Raw genomic sequence first — 23,276 nt, 5'->3', positions numbered from 1 at the left:
GTGACATAGGCATCTTAAATTGCCTTAAGGGATAGAATAATGATAATAATGAGTATTACTATTATTTAAAGCCCCCACGACCACCACCACCCCAATAAATGAATAAATAAATGGATATCATAACGTTGTGGTAGGCTATCGATGAGAATAAAATGCTTGAATTAGGTGTTTTCGATTTCTCTTCGTCTATAACTGATAGGCATAAGCCTAAAACATGTGTAAATTAATGGCTTAAAATAAAAGGTCCAACGGTATTTGATGCAAAATTATCGCTGGTCTGTAGAGTAAAACATTTTGCAGTATGGTAACGTTCCATGTTTTAGAGGGCGCATTCCCTCTTGATTACACATATCAGATTACTACTTGCTTCTCCAGGAACCGTTCCACTGAGGAATCCTGCCAAATGTGTACGTGCCGCCCCGTGCCTCTTCATGGATCCCTGAATGAATGCCCGTCTGCAGTGCTGCACAAGCCTCAAGAGGCTGGTGCGAGTTTTTAGTAAATCCACAGGGGGCGGTGATGGTACACTATGTTATGTTGATTTGCCCAATCGTGCAACATCACTGCAGGTGTACAGATATGCAACTGCTGCAATGAATTGTCCTGAAGTATAGCCTAATGCTCGCAATGCTTTTGAGTGTCTCTAGGCCAGTTATAGAAAGTGAATGGCATATAGCCTAAACATTAAGGTGGAGATATTGGAAACGGCATATTATAATGGATATGTCCAAAAGTCCCTGTGCAGATAAAACATTGTACATTTAAAATCATTTGCAACAGTAGACGTGCCGCTATTCTTAACATATTATATAGGGTTGTTAGATCTGAAGAAGGGACATGGCCTAGTCTATTCTATGTCAAGGGTTTGCCAATTATGCACTCCTGTGTCCAGATTTGTGAATGTAGCGCATGGGCTTCTCACTGACTACAGAAGCGCTACGGTTCAGCTTTCGGTATGCTGACGTAGAAGAGGCAGGGTTTGTCCAAGAGAGTACGTGCAGGGCTCAGAAGTGAACGGCGCCATGCGATTGACTTATTAGACTGGGCAGGGAGTGAATGTTTCAAAGTCTCTAGATCTTTCGAAGTGCCACGGTCTATAGCTAGTCTATTAATGTACCACATCAGCATATATTAAGGACAGAAGAGAGCGCATGTGATGAATTCGTTGGGGCTTAGGGAGGGGGTTGGTTTCCTTGCGCTATGGTGTGACAGACAGTGGCTTACTTCTAAATGTAACTGTGACAGAATGCGTGGAAAGTCTTGGAATTAAAGGGATCCTGAGAATCCCGGCCAAAATGGAAAAATACGGCAAATTGGACCAAGAGCAAGACAAGCAGTGCTGCGAACTTTGCGGGAAAATGGAGAACCTGCTTAAATGTGGACGCTGCCGAAAGTCGTTTTACTGCTGCAAAGACCATCAGAAACAGGACTGGAAACAGCACAAGCTGAACTGCGTGGACGTTTCCGGGATAAATAACAACACAAAACCTAACGGTCAGACAAATAAGCGGCCTTTGGACAATTTAGTCACACGTAACATGAATGACCACGGCGTTTGCTTTCTTGACAACTTTCTGGGTGAGGAGACCGGCATGGCTATACTGGAAAACGTTGTAGCTCTCCATCAAACCGGCAAATTCACAGACGGACAGCTGGTCAGTCAGAGAAGCGATTCCACCAAAGACATTCGGGGAGATCAGATAGTATGGATCGAGGGGAACGAAGATGGATGTGAGAAGATCCGTCTTCTTATGAGTCGCATGGACGACCTCCTCAGACTTTGTAATGGTAGACTGGGAAACTACAGCATAAATGGCAGAACGAAAGTAAGTAGAGTGGTAAAGGTGCCAAAACTGCGAATTACGCGCACAAATTTATTCTGCAGGGCAGTTGCTAAAAATGGTCCTGTTGCTCATGAATCGTGCCTTCTGATACAATGATATGGCATTCATTCCCAAACTCTTAGTTCCTGCATGCAAGTCATATTTCACTTATTACTAACTTACTTCATGACATGCATCTAACAATCGCGCAAAGGTTTATCGTTGATTGCATAGTGGCCTAAATCACAATATTCACCCAAGTCTAAGGCGTGAGTCCTAATACCACTTGTTGCTTGTTATCAGGCTAATGTTGCCGTTTTTTCCTGATCAAATTGATCAGTGACTCTGGACTCCGAATAATCTGTTTGAACACATGGCCTAATATAGATTTCCAGGATTGGGATAGTTTGCAACACAAGACCTCGTTCCATCGCTTTCAGATTAAGACGATCAGTTAAAGAATAAAGGTGTACCCCCACCACACACACACACACACACACACACACACACACACACACACACACACACACACACACACACACCACAACAACAACACTGTCATTACAGAGGCATTACTGAATAGTTATAAATTAACCACATATTATTAATTTTTCATCATCCCCTTGTAGCTCGCTCACTCTCTTCTCTCTCCCAAACCTGCTCACATTGATGTGACGTCTTGTCCTTGATGATGATGATGAACTAAATTATGTCTGGTATACTCCCTGTCCTGATTCAGTTGTTCATATCCAGTTTCTCCCACACATGTCATTGACATAGGTGCATATTAGGGTAAAAGTACGCTATTCACTTCAGCATCTCTTTTCAGCAACAGGTGGCCATTTATCATGGGGCTGGACATCTTGCAGTGGCCACTAATTGTCATTGTCACTGTTAGTTATCTATGACCGTTTGTAGTTTAGTCGTATTGATCTGAGGCTTAGTGTCTGCAGGTTGACACCTACATGTTTATATACACAGAGATATACAATAAGCACAAGAAGAAGATCTGTATTCATGCTATGCTTGTTTACACTTAGCCAAGCAGAGGAGGCAGACTGCTTCTCTATGTGTTCTTCCCCTTAGCCTGCTGGAGTTCTGTAACCAGCCTTGTGGTGTTTAACATGTGTTTTATTTTAACCTGGGCCACATGCAGAGCAAATATATCTATATGGTAGTGACAGTTTTATTATTTTTATGGCAGAAGTGTATAAATGAAATTTGAGAAATGAGAAATTAGCGTGAAATTTAGAATGAAGAGACTTTGAAATGATTATCTCATGAACTCATTTGATAGTTGCCTATACAAACCCGAATAGGCAAAGGAATGCAGATATGTGACAGGCTACAGTATGGGAGAAGTCCTTAAGCATGCACAGAGGATCAGTAAGGAAGTCTAATGCATCATGGTTGATAGACTTAAACTTTTATCTCCATCTGTGATATGATGCACTCATACATACATACCATGTTGCTATATTTAGAAACAGAATAACATAATGGGTCATTATGTTATGGACTGGCCCTGACCGTTTGTCCACTTACAATGAATGCCAGTGTGATAGAACTGAGCCATTCCTACGTCATCCGGGTTATTCACTCAGATCCTATACACCCAACAATCATGAGTCTGCGGTCTATAGATCTACACACCTGCTAACACCAGGTGATGTACACAAATTCAAACAATGAAACCCTGTTAATCTGTCTTGCACTTAGCAGGTAACCTAGCTGCCGGGTGTTCAAATATCCTAACATCCATCTGAGTTGGGAACAGCGGACCCAAGACTCATAGAGCCAGACCCAGATTAATTTAATATAATAATAATAATAATAACTTGGACTTTGTCGCTTAACAAATGTGTGTGTTTTTTTTTTTTAACATGGGCAGGGACGGGGCAGAGCGGACATGGAGTAGACTATTCCAGAGTGTGGGAGCATTGACAGAGAAAGCCCTGTCCCCAAAAGTCCGCAACCCGGTTGAGCTTGAGCTTAGATTCTCCCTCCATTGCAGCGTGAAACAGCAGATTCGCGAGTCAGACTAGTCAGTGCATTTCAGACGTGAGTGAATTTTTCTCAAGCACTGTTTGTGAAAGCATAGCATGCTGTGCTCAGGTGAATTGACAAATTCATCCAGACGAGAGTAAGAAGTAAATATTGCAATAAGAAAGCAACTGTTCCACATGCAGAGTTGACTGAGTCTATGCATCCCTTTAAGGATCAGGGAATAGAGCTGGAAACATCACAGACACACTTACTGCTTAGCTGAGTTGAGTGGATCATTTTTCCTCCACAGCGCAAAACAGCAGACCTGTGGGTCACCCTGGAGGACTTGATTATGATTGATTGTGGGAGTCTCAGCCACTGTTTGTGATGATCTATAAGCATATAGCCTACAGTGCACAGATATTTTGACTGATTCAGTCAAGTCAAATATTGCTATATACAAACTGTACTTCCTCACTGTAGCCTATAGGTCTCAACTTTTAATTTATTAGGGCTGTTTGTAGCTGGAAGGGCTCATTCACCTTCGGAATTGCTGTACAGGTACTCTGGGTGATACTGACTCAAGTGACTCAAGGGAGATCGCGGGCCCATAAAAGGAGTCGAGTTTATCAGCTCTAAAAACCTGACATCTCAGAAGATGACCTTTGACCTAGATTTCTGGTGTGGGCTGGTGGGAAGTCACATGGTGTGAGCTTCAGAGAGCTACACTGTGCAGGGTCCCCCCCCTGCTTCCTCTCCAGGTCATTGTGACAGTTCAGTGGACACCTGTTGTTCACATTTGTACTTTAGCAAGCTTTCTGCTTGGCTTTGTGTCACAATATCTTGTTCCGGCATGGGAACATTGAGATGAGTTCACTGTGAGGATGTTTTGTTCACTTGTCCAGTGTCTAAGGTTTACCTTGAGAAAATCATGTGTTTTGGATTTTTTTTTGCAGCTGTCAGGATTTTTTTTTACAGATGTTCGTGAATGAAATAAGGGTAGGAAAAAGACCAAAAAGGATATCAGAAGTCGCTCCTGATCTCTTAGTTGTACTGTATATCCTTAAAATCTCATTAAGTCCAAAAGCATCACATTTTATCAGTCATTCCGCTGCTTGACATCCTCTACTGCCCCGTCACTGACTCATCAAAAGAATGGACGATTTGTAAGCTATCGTAGGCTGTTGTGCACACAACCATTCACAAACACACCCACATGCACTCCAAATAAACACAGCTGAGCGCAGCTAAGCAACAGGTATTTTAGCAGTTCAGTGAATCAAATAAATTATGGTCTAACCAATAAGCCTAATATTTTATTGATAAATATAGCAAATATAGACATAGCAGGATGTACAGTATCTCACTTCACTTTGCAGCAGGAGGAACCAGACCCTCTCTCTATACACACACCCTTCTCTGCTGTATAAACCACAACACTCTTATCTTTGTAGATCTCTCTTACCACTCACTCTTCCAAAGTGCTTAAGTTCATCTTCGTGTAAACCATTCTTTCTCCTCCTCTGTCTGTTATAGGAATGTGTGAATTCCTTTTTCTTTAGAAGAAGGAGATAAATATCTCTACTTTTAGAGTTCACAGCCATATATGGTGGAAAACATCCTTCTTAAACTACTTTACTTGAAAGTAGCATAGTCCATTGTTGCATCTGCAAAGGTACTGTGTGCTTCGACTATAGCTATTTTCGACATCATTATGTCAAGGTGCTTATTTGGTCTACATAAAACAAACTGTTTATTAGTAATGCACAATTTAGTTATAATCTAGGGCTGTAATAACATACCAATGTTCATGTGCCAGTCTGTGCCAGTCTGCGTGCTAGCCTGTCCACCCCATACAAATGTTTCTATAACCGGCCCTTTATGATACAGCATGTGGTGGGCGTTTGTCTTTTGGTTGATAGTCCTTGTTTCTGATAATGGTGCAGTACAGTGTATTTCAGTTGAAAAGGTAACTGAGTAATGATGAAGCCTTCTGATGTATATCTCTATCCATTGTTCTTACTCAACTGTAAAAAGAGAGGAGGGGACAACACAAACAGAAAGTAGGTCGTTACTTTAAACAGTGACTTCCTCTGAGAGCTGCACCCCTATGCAAGTGATAATATGCAAGTTATCCTCCGCCAGACCTCATCGTCATGTTTCCGTCACATCCAAGCTCATGCACACGCGCTCTCTCTCTCTCTCTCTCTTTCTCTCACTCTCACTCTCTCTCTCTTTCTCTCTTTCTTTCTTCAGGCTCGCTACTTTTTTGTCTTCCTGCAGACTGGCTGTTTGTGTTTGTGCTTGTGTTAGGGATAAGCATCTTTTCCGCTGCGGCAGGAGCAGAGCTCTCGTGCCTAAAAAACCAGGCCTCTGGCCTCTGGCCTCGTCCACTCCACTCGCCTCACCCTCAACTCAACTCAACGGCTCTGCTATCCTCTGGTGTCCCCGAGAACTGTCCCACGTTTCCAAATAGACTGATAGCATCGTTACCAACTGTACTGGATAGATATGCAGAGTCAACAGGGAAGTGAGTTTCTTATTTGAAGAATTAAGTAAGTAGTCCTAGAATAAAAGAGAATGTCAATGAAGACTTGCAATGAAAAAAAAGCTTTTAGTCTAAGACTATGCTTAATCCATGTCTGGGAAACTTGCCCATTATGGCTTGTGTTTCCTCTCTTTCTCTCTCTTTCTCTCTCTCTCTCTCAAATTCAAAATATCGCTTTATTAGCATGGTTGTATGACAGTGTTGCTACTGTAAAGCTATTGTAGTAACGTACAATAACACATAATAACACCATAAATTAAATTAGAAAAAATGCAAGGAGGGGGTACATTAGGATGGGGGTGGACATAAAGGATCTGGAATTGACAGCAGTAAAGAACAAGAGTGATAACAGGAATAATATGTGTGTGTGTGTGTGTGTGTGTGTGTGTTACAGACACAGATTTGTTTTAGTCCCTCAGATCCTCACATTTCAAGATAAATTGTGGTGCTAAGGCAGCAGGGTCAAGAAATATGGCCATTTTGTCATTGTTATAATCTTGAAAATGTGGGAAAAATATTTGGGATTTGAGGAAGTCTTAGATGTTCATGTTGCTCACACTGTAGAAAGAAGTGCTCCTCTGTCTTATAACCATCTCTGCCTGACAATGACCACATATTCTTTGTTCTCTTGGCAGCCAGGTTTTCTGTGTCTGCCTGTTTCTATTGCTAGATTGTGATCACTGAGCCTGTACTTGGTCAGGATATGCCTCTGCTTCGTATCTCTGATAGATATGACACACTCTTCCAATTCATATTCTTTTTTTAATATCAAATAGGGACACATGCTACTTTGGTTGGTCATTTGGTTTTCCAATGCTTTGAATAATCTTTTGCTTGATTCATTATTTTGTAGATGTTTGGGAAGCAAAGCTTGATGTTTATTTGTTATTGAGTTGGTTTCACAGCTTGGTGAGGTGACATCTTGGTTGATTGTACTGAAAATGCCACTGTGATAGTGTGCTTCCTCTGTGTGTTGTAATGCCTGTGTTATCCATGACAGGTTTACGGAATGCCTCTTTTTTTATCACATTTTTAAAATCTATTGCTTCAAGTACATATAATAAAAAATATATATAACCAAATATAAACAGGAACACATGTAAAAATAAGGCTGTGCCATTGGTGATCCTGCAATTACATTGTTGGTTTGTTGTATCGGTGTTTTTCTCTCTGCCTGACAGTTTACAGTTCATCTTACAGGCTGTTGAATTGGGTGTTGATATATTTATGGATTCAATTTTTGGAGGCCAAAGGTTAATCAAGGACACAGGCGACTTTTGGGACAAAAATAAACAGTGGCACGAGTAAGGCCTTTGTGGAATTGAACACTGTTTACATTTTACTTCTGTTATCAAATGATCAAACCAAATATTGTTGTTCCATTAATTAGTTGCTGTAAAAAGCCAAAGAAACTTTGGAACTGGCCTAGCTCAAAGATGTATGTTTGTTGTCCAGGGAAAATAGATGGCTTTTTATAACTATTGTCTATTTAACTATTTAATACTTCTTTCTGTAAAAATTTTACAATGATTTCCCTTTTCTCACAAGGCCAGCATGTGAAAAAAGTCTGAAAGAACATAAACAAACACCTTAGCTGAAGTTAGTTGGTTAGCAAAGCACCAAGCTGCTCATTGGAATTGCATTGCAATGTTGTTCATTTTTGCAAACAGAAGGGGTGATATTGCATCTCAAAGTTAGATTGTAAGTTAAGAAATATGTTGCTAAATAAGCATGTGGTTGATATAAAGAAAGACAGCCTACAGTAATATATGCTTTTTATTCTGCTTTTGAGATCCTGCACTGCATTCCTTTGGTTGGTTTGGTGAAGTCGTTTTTGCAGTATATTATCATATTGTTATACTCCATATTTACTGGAAGTGATGCTGTCTTCATGTTCAAGACCTCACTACCATGGCATAAATCCACTTTGAAAATGCTATTGCTTGCCTTGAGCATTGATGGTGTTGGACCAAAATGCAGAATGCTGCTGGGTTGTGTGTGTGCGTTAGTGTATGTGTGTATGTGTTTGTCTCCATGTGGGTTGGCTTTTGTGCAGAGAAAATAATCTTGTCCGGTGGGAGGTACTCAGAGTTCCCACAGCATTGGAGACATGACCACTAGACCCTTCACACCAGGAAATGCTCTCCTGATCTTACATCCTTAGACACAACGCTTCATTCGGATCGGATCTATTCAGTATTGTCCAAATGAATCACTTCCCTGTCTCTCATTTGTTATCTATTGCAGTATATTTACAACCCTTACTGGGAGTATGCCCCACTTCAGACTTAGAGACCAGCTGAATGGCAGTGCAGGCCAAATATGCCTTCTCAGTAATGTACACAGAGCTGCCTGGTCAGTGTCTTAATGAGCTGAGAGAGGAATGCGGAAGAGTGACTTTGCTTGCTTGGCAAGGCCATTATTCAACGCTAAATGCCTTCAACCCTGATGGTGTAAAAGTTGAGTAAGATGATTATCTCTCGTGATTACTCACACATCTATTGTTTAAAAAAGAGCACGGCTGGATATTAGACATTTCCACCCTTTCCAATTCAGTGCCACAACATATTATTTCCGGTGGTTTTAACGCGGCTACTGTGTCCACCGCTGCATGAGGTCTCCGAGACTCGCTGACTGACATGCCTTCATATCAGAGGCTGCCCGCCTCTCTCCGCCAGACCTGGACTTCTAACGTGGGCTGGTTTTCCCTTGTGACACAGGGGCTTAATGAGCAGGCTGCTAATCGTATTTCCATGATAAAGCTGATTCTGATTCTGATGATGTCCGACACCGGAGCAATAGTCATAGGAGTCAAGCATGTCTCCACAGTGGATTTGCTTTGGAGTTTTCAGGGCGATTTTGAAAACCCATTGCTCGCTGCAGTAGGGACTTTGAAGCTGAAAGCCTATTTGAAGGAATTAGTGTGTGTGTGTGTGTGTAGGGGGGGAGCATAAATTGTATACAGATGTGATTATGCTAATACTTTTGATTTACACTAAAGCTTTTATGAGTGTGCTTTGTACAGGTAAACACCAAACTACGCTAAATGAAAATTCGTAAATTATAGTGGACACAGGTCCAGAAATATGATGGAGTTAGTACTGTACTTGACTTTCAAATGGGCGTGAGAGGATTAATTTGCTAATACTGGCTCATTTAGAACGATGAAAACTATTTGTGTGGCTCAAGAGGGGCTTTGTGCCACATGCATTGTAAAGAGAGCAGAGTTAGAGACCACATACTGCACGAACAGCATGCAAAAGGCCACACATGGTAGCATGGGAGATGACCGGATGGCAGCAGACTGCATTGAATAAACGCAAGCCTTATGATCTCAGTGCATCCAAGGTCACAATGACCGTAGGCTGCCAATTAGTGAATAGTGAGCTGCTCTGTGGAGTACTGTACCAGTGGTCAGCGTAAGAAAGACCCTCACTAAGTATAACAGACACTGAGAACCCCACGTGTTGGTCGTTTTATGCCATATTGTTAGACGGAATTAAGGTGCAGAGGATTGTCTGAGTTTGCATTTTTGCAGTGTTTTTAATGTCTGTTCCCCCTATAGGGTCCCCCCCGTCTCCCATTTCGCCAGGCCGATCTCTGAGCGGGTCTCCATGCAAGGTCCTGTCTGACAGTGGGACAAACATGTTTACTCATCCCGGGGCTTTCCCCCCAGAGCAGGGCTGGACTGTGGAGAACAAGTGAACTTCCCTCACGCACTGCACGTAGCACAATCATTAAAATACTGCTCCTCTTGGAGGGAGGCCAACAGTGCAGAGTTTACATTAGTTCACCTCTCTCTCTCTCTTTCTCTCTCTCTCTCTCTCTCTCTCTCTCTCTCTCTCTTTCTCTCTCTCTTTTCTGTTTCTCTTTCTGTGTGCATGCGCGTGTGTGTGTGTGTGTGTGAGAGAGAGGGAGAGAGAGAGAGGGGGGCATCAGGGCTTGCTGAGCATGTGTCTGCGGGTAAGGGTTAAACAGGAAGTGCTGACACGCGCAGGAAACTGTTTCCAGTCAGCAGCGTGGTGCGCACCCCACACTCGGGACCCCCTAGCGTGCGGAAAATGACCCACCTACTCCACTCGAGCCCCAGCCCGATTGCAGACAACACCATGAGAAAGGCTCGCCTGACAGTGGCAGCGAAGCGCAACTTGCACCCACTCCCTGGATGTGGGTCGCAGAGAGATAGGGCTTTGAAATACTGATAAACGGTGCCCCCATCGTGACCGGTATCGAATGGACTGAAGCAAGAAGGGGTGTTGAGCGAGGCAGAAGAAAAACACTGATATGAAACGTGTGAGACGTGGTCGACGTGTATATATTCGCATGGCACTTTTTAGAATGACCTTCAATACAATGACGAATACAGTAATGTACACAAGGGTGTACATTATGTAAGGCGTATAGGGGTTAAGGGACGTAGTTTGAAGAATATACAGAAGGTATGGGATTTTTTGAAGACTTGTTTGCAGTCATCTTTGCATTGACAGATTGAATTTGAATACAGACATTTTGCACCAGTTTTCTTCATTTCTACTAGTTCGTAAATAAACTCAACTCTAGTGAATATTCTCATCATTTAGGATATTCCGTGTGCAATTCACTCATGTCTGTGGCTTTGCGTCATATCTCTGTACACGAAAATCTGTCTTGTTGACTTTTTTTTTACTCACCCTCAAACCTCCGGTTCAAATGAGACGAGCCTCCCACTCTCTTTCTCTCTCTCTCTCGCTCTCTCTCTCTCTGAGGAGGAGGAGGAGGAGGAGGTGGGTTTTACAGTAAATACTCATGCCTTGTTACTTTTGGCACTCGTCCATCTACAAGCACTTACTCCACAGCTTGTTTATAATAATGTTGCTATGGATGTTGTTTGTGTGAGTGCATGGTAGAAGGCGGAAGAACTGTGTCATGTAGATGCAACTGGGCAGATAAAGAGAGCGAACGTGCCAGTTCCACTCACATCATAAATGCCTTGTTGCCTTGTAATCTATTCTCAAGGCAGGTAAAAAGAAAAGTCCAGTGTCTCTGTTATAATGTCAGTTGAATATTTTAGCCATAAATGAATGTGAAATAGAAGTTTTGCAGTGCATGTCATACATATCGCCTGCTGAAATATCTTTGTACAGTACAAGATTTGGAGTAAGACAATTATACAAAACATTTCCCCCAACTCTTAAGGATCTACAGTTATGAGTGCAGCAATAAATTTCAATCAGTCAGGTGTTTTTTTGGTGCAGGGCTTGATACCCGGGAGAAATGTTGTAAACATTTTAGTTTTTCTTATGATAATGTAACCTATATGGTGCACTCAGCTCAAAGCAAGTTTGACTGACTGCGGCAGTGAATCATAGATTTCCTTCCCTGCACAGACCAGATGTCTGTTTGACTCCCTCTCTGCTTTCTAAGTCTTTGTTGACATGTTCCTTTCTCCTTTTCCCCCACGCTATGCTTGGGATCATGATTTCTCCAGCCTCGGGTCAAACTGAGCTTGAACTGCGGATGTTGTGGTCACCAAGACCTGGGTCTTCAACCATGACAGAATCAAGTGAATATGCCCCTGTGGAATTCAGTCTGAAAAATACCAAACAGAGCCTTCTAAAAATTCTAGAATTTCGAAAATACACAATTCATGTTGCTACACTGTTACCCGCCGATGAAATCTCAGATACCAAGTGTGGTATAGTATCAATTTGTCACTCATATTTCTCTTATGGTTTCTTTCATTCAACTTTCTAACAAGCTCTGAAAGGTTTGGACAACAGTTGACCTTTGACATACTTATTAACTGTAAAAAATGATGTAAAACATCAAATGTTGCAGTAAAACATATCACGTGTAGTTTAAAGACGTGCCAGCGTACACCTGCAGCTGTGTGGTCATAGTTTCCAGAAAGTCAATTCAGCAACCCCATTTCAGGGATATTATTCACATAGACATCATGTGTAAACATAAGCGTTCAGTCATTTCCTGAGCAGCTTTTCTATCAGCATGTGCAGCAGTGTACCTTCTCAGATCAGTTGTTTTACAGATGCATTTGTGCAGGAGGTACATGATGGGGACACTACTGTATATTGTGACTTCTGTATACTCTGCATTGTATTCACTACAAGTCAAAAGTTTGGATGCATTACACACACACTCATAGTTTTTTTGTTTTTTTTTACTATTTCCTACATTGTGTTCCGTCATACTATGTCTTCAGTATTGCTCTACAACATTCTATATAATTATATAGCCTATATAAATGTTTCATATTTTATATCCTTCATCAGTTAGCTTTGTATGAGACAGTATGAGAATTCTTTCAAGACGGTTGGAAACCCATTTCAGAGACTGAACAAAAGATGTCTACTAAATTCAAAGTAAATAAAAAATTGCCTTTGGTTTGGCACTATTGTGCTTACTGCATCATTCCATATGTGCTACATAACTTTCTGTATTGTTCTACTCTGTAAAAAAAGGTAAAAAGTAAAGAAAAAATACATTAATAAGTTGGTGTGTCCAAACTTTTGACTGTTTGTGTACTTCTACAATGTAAATCTACAATGTGATGCATTTGTTTACAAGTTGAAATCAGCCTGCATTGATATGGAATTTCATCACTGGACACAATTCAAGCAAACGTCTAACCAAAGTCTTCTGTTTTAAATGTTACAGGCAATGGTTGCATGTTACCCAGGTGAAGGAAAAGGGTATGTGCGTCATGTGGATAACCCCAATGGCGATGGGAGATGTGTCACCTGTATATATTATCTAAACAAGGACTGGGATGCCAAGGTACGTCAATGAGATTCTCTGCCTTCACAGAGACAAAGTGTTTTATTGTATGAATGCAAAAGCTTAGAGACATTACCAAGTTTCTATTCTATTCTATTTTATTTTATTCTACTCTAATCTATTCTATTCTAAACAATTATAATTACAATTTCATTTCCATTTAAACTTTTGTTACATTAATACCATGCTTCAGTGAACATCCAGGTTACTGACACACTGCTGTTAGAATATGATTAATGTTGATCTACCATAATCATTTGTAGCTGATGTGCTCTCATGGTGTACTTAGCTTGGCTAGCATTAGTCTTTTTCATACTGTAGGTCAGCATAACAAAAAGGAGCTGCCAGGTGGTGATTGACTTACTTGTCACCAGCTTTATGCTTCTTGGCCTGTCACATTCGTTTTGTAAACAAATCCACATGTACCGTGTCGAAGTGTACAACGAAGTGTACACCAGTCATGTAAAATACATGCTTGCAACTGCAGAAGGAGCCGAGTGGCAAAAGAAACCCTTCATTGGATATATTTAACCAAAGTCCTTATTGACCCCTTCACAGTCCATGTCACAGGAAAATGTGCACGCTTATCATAATCATCCATCCCATTGAACTGTGTGTGTGTCTATGTATGTATGTGTGTGTGTGTGTGTGTGTGTGTGTGTGTGTGTGTGTGTGAGAGAGAATTGACTGAAACATCAAGAAAACATCAAGAAAAATGCCTACTTGTACTTAGCCTGACGTCGTCATACTCAATTCTAGTCAGAATTAGGGTCTGGTACTGCTCCGTTTGGATACAGGGCTTCCTCTTCTCCACAAATGCCTTAACATTATTGTCTGGTTATTGCTCTGTCAATATCTTGTACAACAGATGTGATGGCGAAATCTAAATGTCTAGCTAATGTTTTATCAGCAACCTACATCCGTCGTCTCTCAGCCACAGTTGCATTTTCAACTCAGCTTCAGCAAAACTGTTCAGGTGTTCTGGTCCGAACCATGACTCCGAACTGCTCTGGTTCAGGCATAGTTGCACCATAACGGAACAAGTCCAGCCCTAGTAACTTGTACTACTTGCCTTACAGGAAGTGTTGGGATATGTGTAGACAACAGCCATATTGGCGATACGAAAGCGCCCCATACATTTCTGTGGAGGATTCTTTGGGTGCCTCCTCTGTGTCTCCACATTAGAAAGTCTCTGCTTTAACGTCCCCTGCCCAGTTCTAAGTTCTGTTGTCTATTTACACTGTAGTTTGATGGTCTATTTGATCAAGTGCTTCATCACAGACAGATGGAATACCTCTGCTCGGAAATTATTGATACAGACACCCTTTAGGGGAATTTCAGTTTTGTGTTCCACTGAAGCCTGGTCAGTTCTGCCACATGATACATAAATTGCTGACTTGCACAAGTTTTACATCGGGTTTCTCTAAGCACAGCACGCTGGCTGGTTTTATCTGGTATGTTTTGGAAAATCCTCAAGGCTGTAGTCGGGGTCGGAAAAATGTGCCACAGTAACTTTCCTCAACTACTGCCATTACGACTATCCCAAAGCACTCCACAGGGTCCCTTGCAAATTATATCTACTTGCAGTTTACCTAATACCTCCCTATAGATCCACTACAGATGCCATATCATACACACTCCACACCAACCCTAGCACATCTAGACAACATAAACTGCTATGTCAGGCGGCTTTTTGTGGAAAGCTTGTGATTTATCATTGGCGTCCCATCCAATGTCTTCCGCAAGGTAAGACTCAGCAGCACCCACCTGTTCAACTGAATTTAGGATTTTCTCAGGCCCCAGTATGTGCGTATTGCCAGTAACACCCAACTTAACCTTGATCCTCAACACCGGCACCCCAGAGGGACCTGTTCTGAGCCTGCTGCTGTACTTCTCCTTGTTTACAAATGACCGTGTAAGTCAGACACAGCTCCAATACTGTCATTTAAAGTTCACTGACAATATCACCCTTTTGAGTGTGATCAGCAGCGCTGATGAGACGGTCCTCAAGAGAGGAGGTTAGGCGGCTGGCGAAGTGGAGCAAGGACAACAATCTTGCTCTCAATGTCAGCAAAGCTAAGCAGGTGGTAATTGACTTAAAAAAAAACAGGATACAGCTCACACCCCCTATACCGAACTGGGAACACTGTTGAACGGAGTCAGAAGCTTTAGATTACTTGGGGCCACCCTGAGTGATGACATCAAGAGGACAGAGCACGCAGCAGCAGTCTCAAAATGCGCCCATCAATGCCGTCACTTCTTCAGGCATCTGTAGAAAGTTCAGATGGCCACTATTACCAGCCGTGCAGCCGTGGCCTACTGGTTAGGGCTTCGGGCTTGTAACCTGAGGGTTGCCGGTTCGATCCCCGACCAGTCCACGGCTGAAGTGCCCTTGAGCAAGGCACCTAACCCCTCACTGCTCCCAGAGCGCCGCTGGTTGGGCAGGCAGCTCACTGCTCTGGGTTGTGTGATTCACCTCACTGTGTGTTCACTGTGTGCTGTGTGTTAAATTCGGTTAAATTGGGTTAAATGCAGAGAACGGAATTTCCCTCACGGGATCAAAAAAGTATATATTCTATTCTATTATACTCAGCAGTTTTCACAGGTGTGCTGTGGGGTCCCTCCTCATAGGATGCATTGCATCCTGGTTTAGCAGCTGCACTGCAAGGGACATGAAAGCCAGAGACGGTTTATAAAGCTATACGATCTTTGTGAAAGCCCTACAAAGGGTGACTAAATCAGCACCAAGAATGATAGGCACACAGCTCCTTGCCATTCAGGGCACCTAGATCACAAGCTGAAAACAAGGCACATTATGAAAGACTGTAGCCACGCTGAACTGGCTCATTTCTCCTGTCTGCCCTCTGGTAAACGGCTCAGAGCTATCCGCACAGGCACTATGACACTCAAGGACCGTTTCTATCCTTATGCCGTGAGACTAAAATGCACTCATTAACATGCACGTACTGCCCATTTTTTGTCTGTTTTATAAATACAGTATATACAGTATATATATTCCAAGTATGTGAAGAAGCATTCAAGGAAGAATTCCATTGTATTTGGTACACCATCTTTAACATAAGACACTAAACGCTAAAACTAAACACTAAACTTGTTTTGGAACATCTTGATCTAAAAGAAGGCTGTGGAAAACATTCAATTCTGACAACCTTGAGTAGATACAGTACAAGCGTGACCAATGTTGATAACAAATCCAATAAGCAATGCGTATGACAACTGTTTTGTAAAAGAAGTGAAAGCAAAGACCTTCGTTCAAATTCGCCAAATGTGAAACAGAGGCATGCACCAATACACAATACAATGCACTCTCTGAGAGAGGTCAGTTGTCGGCCTTGATAATACAGTGATATCAAGAAACTGAATGTGGCCATGTCTCCACAAATGAATTGTTTTGTAACTGTCATTCTCTCAGAAGCCTGAGAATCTTTCAGGGCAGGAAAAGAGATTCATGTCAGTATTTTCTGTGCTAGAAATCTCTTTACTAGTCTCTGAACGAGTGGCATTCCTCAGTATAAATAGGTGTTTGGTAACTTGCGCTGGCAGGTGTCTGAAATACTCGCTTAATTCTTAACCTATTATAGGCATAAGATAGGACAGACTTTCTTGGTATAGTATGTGAGGACAGTGAGAACATGCTCTCTTAGTGTTGTCATCGGCAACAAACTGTCTCCTGTCCTGACTGGATGAGAATGGATCACACAAAGCCCAGGGCTACACAGGCCCAGTCCCAGTTAGTGAGGCTGGGCCGTGACAGGCATCTGCTGATGGGAACTACGATCCAGCTGCTTCCCCAAGGGGTAGCGAGGAAGCGACACTGTGAACGCACCCCAAATGCTCTTCCCAAGAGCGCCCCACACGCATGCACAACCCTAGGGCCTGTTCCAGATGGACTGGAAACCCTATATTTCCTGGATAACAGCAGGGACCCAAAATAGTATGCAAAAACGTGCTATCTGGGGAGAGGATAGTGTTAATCTAACAACACAGCCTTGGATTACGTGAAACGTTTAGATACTGCAAATGTTTTGTTTTCTGGGTTTTGTTTGTGTGTGAGCACATGTGTGAGAACAAACAAGGCAAGTTAGAGTAGATTTATTTGTACAAATTTTAAACACAGAAATTCAGGAAAGACCCGAGTGTTTTTTGTAGCCATGATGAAATAGTGGAAACAAATCAATGAATATTAAGTGAATAGTGAATAGGTAAGCACCTCTGTTGTCACATTAGCATTATTGAGGTGCTAAGTTACAGACAAGGAATATTTGGGCACATTGTGCATTGTGTCCGGAACACTGTTGTCCAAACAGCTTCTAGAGTGTACTTACCTGTACGAATAAAGTAGCCTATATGCATGATGGGTAAGGTGATGGACAGAACCACCCACTGCACCTTCTGAATGGAGTTCTGCAGCGTGGCGTGAGTTGTGTGTGACTCCACCCTCTCGACCCCTGTGAAGTGTGTGTGCGTGTGAGCGTTGTGGCCTCGGGGACCGTGCGTGTGAAAGGTTAATCCTCTCCCTTCTTCTGCGGCGGCCTTTTTCCCCTCGCGCCGGCCGTTATCCTGCGAGCGCACTTTTCCTGTGGATTATTCTCTCCGGCCCTCCTCAGGAAAGCCGTTCCCTGCTGGCGTTTCCTATCCTGGACGCTCCTCTTCATCCAGGGTAGCGTTCATGCGTGTGTGCATGCGTTCAGGCCTACATTCTTGTGTGTGTGTGTGTGTGTGTGTGTGTGTGTGTGTGTGTGAGAGAGTCTTTAGAGGTGTGTGTGTGTGTGTGTGTGTGAGAGAGAGAGATTTAGAGGTACAACATAATAGTTTTCATTCTCTTGTGCTTTCTGTTGTGTGAAGGGTAACCCTTAATGATATTTACGGCCTTGCAGGGAGTAGCATAAATCAATGTGCTGCTGCAGTGGTCAGTTTTGTAAAAAAAAAATGTCTTTCTTTCTTCAAGGCACAAGGAGGTCTTCTACGAATATTTCCAGAAGGCAAGGCTAACTGTACAATAGACATTGAACCCAAGTTTGACCGGTTGCTGCTGTTCTGGTCTGATAGACGGAACCCCCATGAGGTGCAGCCTGCACATGCCACCAGGTGAGAAAACTTTCTAGCACACACACACACACACACACACACGTACACACACGTACGCACGCATAGTACACGCCCAGGTGTGTGGGCAGGGCATTTTGAATTCCAGTGGTGGAAAAGTTCAGCATCAGAAAGTAAAAGTCCAACCATGTATTGGATCTACCTGTGCACTCACCAATTAGCTGCTCTACCTGGCTGAAGAGTTGTGCTAATTAAAAGCAGCTAGGGTTAGTTATAAAGTTATAAAGACTGCAAAGCGAGATATTTCAAGTCTTTATTTGTTATAATTTTGATGATTATGGCTTAAATCTTATGAAACCCCTCAAATTCAAAGAAGCAGCTTGTTTTAGTGAATGGTTGGCACAGATACAGGTGAAACTCAAAAGTTCATTTATTTGAGTAATTCAACTCAAAAGGTGAAGCTAATAAGTTATAAAGACTTTAATCAAGACTGATTAAATCAAAGCGAGATATTTAAAGTCTTTATTTGTTATAATTTTGATGATTATGGCTTAAATCTTATGAAACCCCCAAATTCAAACTAGAATATTACATGAAATCAATGTAAGGACTTTTAATCCAGACATGTATTTATGGACACACTATGGTTTGTGGCCCTTTGCATGAATTACTGCCTCAATGCGGCATGGCATGGATTGGACGCTATTCACTGTATAGCACTATGGAAGATCAGGATGCTTCAGTAGCCTCCCTCAGCTCTTCTGCATACTGTAGTTTGGTCTCATGTCTGTCATCTTTCTCTTGGTAATGCGCCATAGATTCTCTATCCGGTTCAGGTCAGGCGAGTTCGCTAGGCCAATCAAGCACTGTAATCCCGGTCATTGAACCAGGTTTTAGTACTTCTGTTAGTGTGGGCAGGTGCCAAGTCTTGCTGGAAAATGAAGTCAGCATGTATTGTGTACACATGCATGTCTGCTGAAAGAAGCATGAAGTTCTCTAAAATGTCCAGGTAGATGATTGCGTTGACTCTGGACTTCATAAAGCACAGTGGAACGACACCAGCACATGGCATGGCTCCCCAAATCAACACAAATTGTGGAAACTTCTCACTCGACTTCAAGCATCTTGGATTGTGTCTCCATTCGTCCCTCCTCCAGACCTTGGTTTCCAAATGAGATGCAACATTTTCTTTCATCAGAAAAGAGGACTTTGGACCACTGAGCAACAGACCCGTTCTTTTTTTTTTCTTTAGCCCAGGTAAGATGCTCCTGACATTGTTTGTTGTTCAGAAGCGGCTTTACAAGAGGAACACAACATATGAAGCCTATATTCAGGAATCGCCGGTGTGTGGTAGCTCTTGATGCAGTAACTCCAGCCTCAGTCCACTCGTTGTGAAGCTACCCCACACTTTTGAATGGCCTTTTCCTGGCAATCCTCTCCAGGCTGCGGTCAGCCCTGCTGCTTGTGTACCTTCTTCTTCCACACTTTTCCCTTCCACTTAATTTTCTGTTAATATGCTTTGATATGAGAACTACCCACTTCATTTTCAATTGACCATTGAGGCTTTCCCTCTTTGTGGAGAGTGTCAGTGACGGTTTTCTGCACAACTTTCAGGTCAGGAGTCTTCCCAATGATTGTGAATTGAACCAGACTGAGAGACCATCTAAAGGTTTAGGAACCCTTTACAGGTGTTTTGGATTAATTAGCTGATAGACTGTGTTACTTTGAGCCTTGAACTTTTCCACAATATTCTAATTTTCTGAGATTTTGAATTTGGGGTTTTGATCAGCTGTAAGCCATAATCATAAAAAATATCACAAATAAAGTCTTGAAATATCTCACATTGCATGTAATGAGTCTACATACAGTATATATTAGTTTCACCTCTTAAATTGGACTACTGATATAAATGAACTTTTGCACAATATTCTAATTTTTCGAATTTCACCTGTATGTGGTAGGACTTTTACTTTCTGAAGTTGGACTTTTCCACCTCTGTTAAATTATTTCTAATTAGCTTCTTTTATTCACATTCTGAATTGTTCATCCATAATGTGGGGCATATTTCTCCATGTCTTTGTCCTTTGTGTGCAAATCTTGTTGTGCAAGCATGTCTCTCTCCTCCTTCATATTTGGTTTGAGATGCTTCTGACTTTTGTTCCTCATCTTTGCAGGTATGCTATTACTGTGTGGTATTTTGATGGAGATGAGAGAGCACGAGCTAAAGAAAAATATTTAACAGGTATTTTAAATATACCGGCATTTATTTATGTTTATGTTAATGTAATGTATTTTGGCTCATGCTTTTGTCCAATGACAGTATAGAAGCACTACACTATTAGTTAAAGATAAGACTATTTACAGTGATCTAATAATAGATCATATTAAAGTTGAAAAACTGACATTGTCATTAATAATAATAATAATAATAATAAATCAACAAATAAAGAGTTTTCATATGAACAAAAAACATAAACATGCAAACCATAACTCTTTGAGATAAGTAATTCATTAAGTGCAGGTGAACAGATAAGTCTTTAAACATTTCTTGAAATATCTAAAACTATCACAAGACTGTACATTAGGTAATAATAACTCATTGATTGATGATTGATTATGTAACCATTCAGTCATCCATTCATAATGCACACAAAGGAACAAATGGCTTATACTAAGTAATTGATTACTTAGATCCATGTTTGTTTGGGTGTTTTACAGGTGCTGGAGAGAAAGGTGTGAAGATGGATATGAATAAACCATCTGATGCCACATAATCCTACTGAAGAATTCCACCCCCTCTGCAGTGTGCCCAGATAGTGGAGGGAGGACATTGAAGTGTTTGCCAACAACATTGAAATATGTATCAAAGACTATGAGAACAATGAAAGAAAAAGAGATAGCATTTGTTTCTGCAGTCATATATCCACTTGCTGAGCTTGACTGCAGACCCATTGTGCAACAAAGATTATTGTCTGTTTTATTTTCTTTCATTGATGTAATGTGAAGAAAAGAAGATATATTGTTAACCCAGAATTCTATTTTGTCCTGCTCTTGCTGCTTTGGCTCATTTTCCCTCAGTAAGGTACAATGCTCAGGTTTATGTTCATGCTTTGTAAAAAACAAGTTGCAATGATTTTTTTTTTCGAAGCATTAAAAGGTTTTGCTCGAAGCCCACATGTGTGAACCGTACAATACATGTTCTGACAGCACTTTAACTCCGGATGCCAGGAATCCGGTGAATCTGGATCTTTCAAGATGCCTGAGCTCTTCTCCCTCCCTTTGTAACGTGTACACGGTGAGGCAAAGAACTATCCACCAACTTAAATTGCTGTGATCAAACAAAAAAAAAGTAAAAATGAATATAACACTGATACGGGTAAAAATAGGAGAATGCCACCGTTTCACTGTTTTATTGTGTTCAATGCAAGTGTCTAGCTTGTAATGGGAATGTTGCTACTGCAAAATCATCAGAAACACAGTGTTAAAGACTGATTTCTGACTGCACAAAATCATTCAGAATAGTGTAAACAATGCAAATAACCTACATATTACATGCATGCCTTAATTCTTTTGGTAGGCCTAAGGTTTAATTGAATATATATTTTTCAACAAATTGCGATTAAGACTTTAATATCACACAATGTCAAAGTTACAACTTAATCTGTCCTGATATGTTGAATGGGTCCATAACACTCAAATAATGGTGTATGATCATTAAGATGACAGTGGTTGGTGTCCTAAATTAAAATGATATCCAGAACATCCGAATTACACTTCATTCCTCATGCATACTGAATAAAGGTCCTGAAACCAATCAAAAGAGGGTTGAAGTCAGTGGCTATATTTGTAAATATCAAGATAAGAACTATTGACGACTGTCATGTCCATGATGCATGATCTGGATAATCCACTATCCAGAATGCTTCCTCCCTTCTCTCCCTCACAGTGGTGATGAAAACAACATGTCTTTCAATTCACTGACTTGTTTGGCAAACTATTCTTTCCCCATTGCATTGCCTTGCCATAGCACCAATCTAATGTTTGTCTGAATAAAATATGCTATGTGATGACATGGTGGCTGGATTATTTATGGTTCATGACACCAACTAACCAGTCAATAAAACAAATAGCAGGCTGAAACACTCACCCATGAAGAAAATATATTTGAAAAGAATTCTGATTTTTGAGGAATTATTATTTCTTTGCTCAGAAATAATCATTCATTATACAAGTGTGTGTGTGTGTGTGTGTGTGTGTGTGTGTGTGTGTGTGCGTGTGCATAATTTAAAAGTCGGTAAACTAATGCAGTCTTTATTAGAAAATAGCCAGGTCGCTTGAATTGGATGAAATAACTGTAACAATGTAACAACTTGGATGAAATAATTATTCATTATTTGTGTCACAATTTTTAAGAAAAGATGTCAGTTGTCCATAATTACATGCAGAGTTTACAAAGTGCACATTGCCTCCTTGTGGAATCTGAAGTACATAGCAGTGAGAAAACTGAATGTTAGGGAATTACACAAGAAAACCTAGTCTGTCCCACTCCCTACTGTTTCATCATTCTCAGGGAGTGGATATTTCAGTCTGCCGCAGTTAATTAAAAGTGTCTGCTAAATGTAATGTAATGTAATTAAAATACATGTAATCAAATAAGTATGGCATAAACAACTTTACTGAATGGTCAAATCTGGTCAAGGAACATGCATAGCCCATTCCATCTCTCAGGTTCATGCAAATAAAAGAAAAAAAAGATTCCCACAGAGGAGAGTTTTGTCTTGATAATTTCTCACATTCATCCATAGAGAGATCATCAAGCCAATCAAGGAAGATGCAGCAATGGAATAGGTAGCCTGCTGTTAAATTATTATGAAATTCTAGAAGGCACAAACTTGCTACACACCTTTCCTCCTGAGAGATCGATCATCAATTTGAATATTGTGTAATATTCGTTTACAGAAGACTCTGTTGTAAGAAAATATAGTGAGGGTATGATAGTCATGTTTGTAGCCCATTTAAATCTAGGCTATGGAAAATGAATAGGACTATGAATTCATCCAAGAATGAAATTAAACATT

The 23,276-nt window shown here is 41.1% G+C and overlaps 1 protein-coding gene across 1 annotated transcript; it reads left to right on the top strand.

The window, feature by feature from the left end:
- The first annotated feature begins 986 nt into the window (after positions 1–986).
- On the top strand, positions 987–22,463 carry egln1a (egl-9 family hypoxia-inducible factor 1a). Its single transcript, XM_062519460.1, has 5 exons — positions 987–1,826; positions 13,012–13,131; positions 18,101–18,240; positions 20,373–20,440; positions 20,917–22,463. The coding sequence occupies exons 1-5, from the start codon at positions 1,296–1,298 to the stop codon at positions 20,970–20,972; spliced, it is 915 nt and encodes a 304-aa protein (XP_062375444.1). The 5' UTR covers positions 987–1,295; the 3' UTR covers positions 20,973–22,463.
- The last annotated feature ends 813 nt before the right edge of the window (positions 22,464–23,276 follow it).

Source organism: Sardina pilchardus, chromosome 18 (genome assembly GCF_963854185.1).
Source record: "Sardina pilchardus chromosome 18, fSarPil1.1, whole genome shotgun sequence".
Lineage (NCBI taxonomy): Eukaryota > Metazoa > Chordata > Actinopteri > Clupeiformes > Clupeidae > Sardina > Sardina pilchardus.
This window is presented reverse-complemented; position numbering and strand designations above follow the sequence as displayed.

What these genes read in the sequence shown, in the direction of transcription:
- egln1a (XM_062519460.1), top strand. Translation starts at nt 1,296, where the DNA reads ATGGAAAAATACGGCAAATTGGACCAAGAGCAAGACAAGCAGTGCTGC. An exon ending in GCATAAATGGCAGAACGAAA is followed by an intron (nt 1,827 to 13,011) that starts GTAAGTAGAGTG and finishes TAAATGTTACAG; the next exon opens with GCAATGGTTGCATGTTACCC. An exon ending in CAGCCTGCACATGCCACCAG is followed by an intron (nt 18,241 to 20,372) that starts GTGAGAAAACTT and finishes TCATCTTTGCAG; the next exon opens with GTATGCTATTACTGTGTGGT.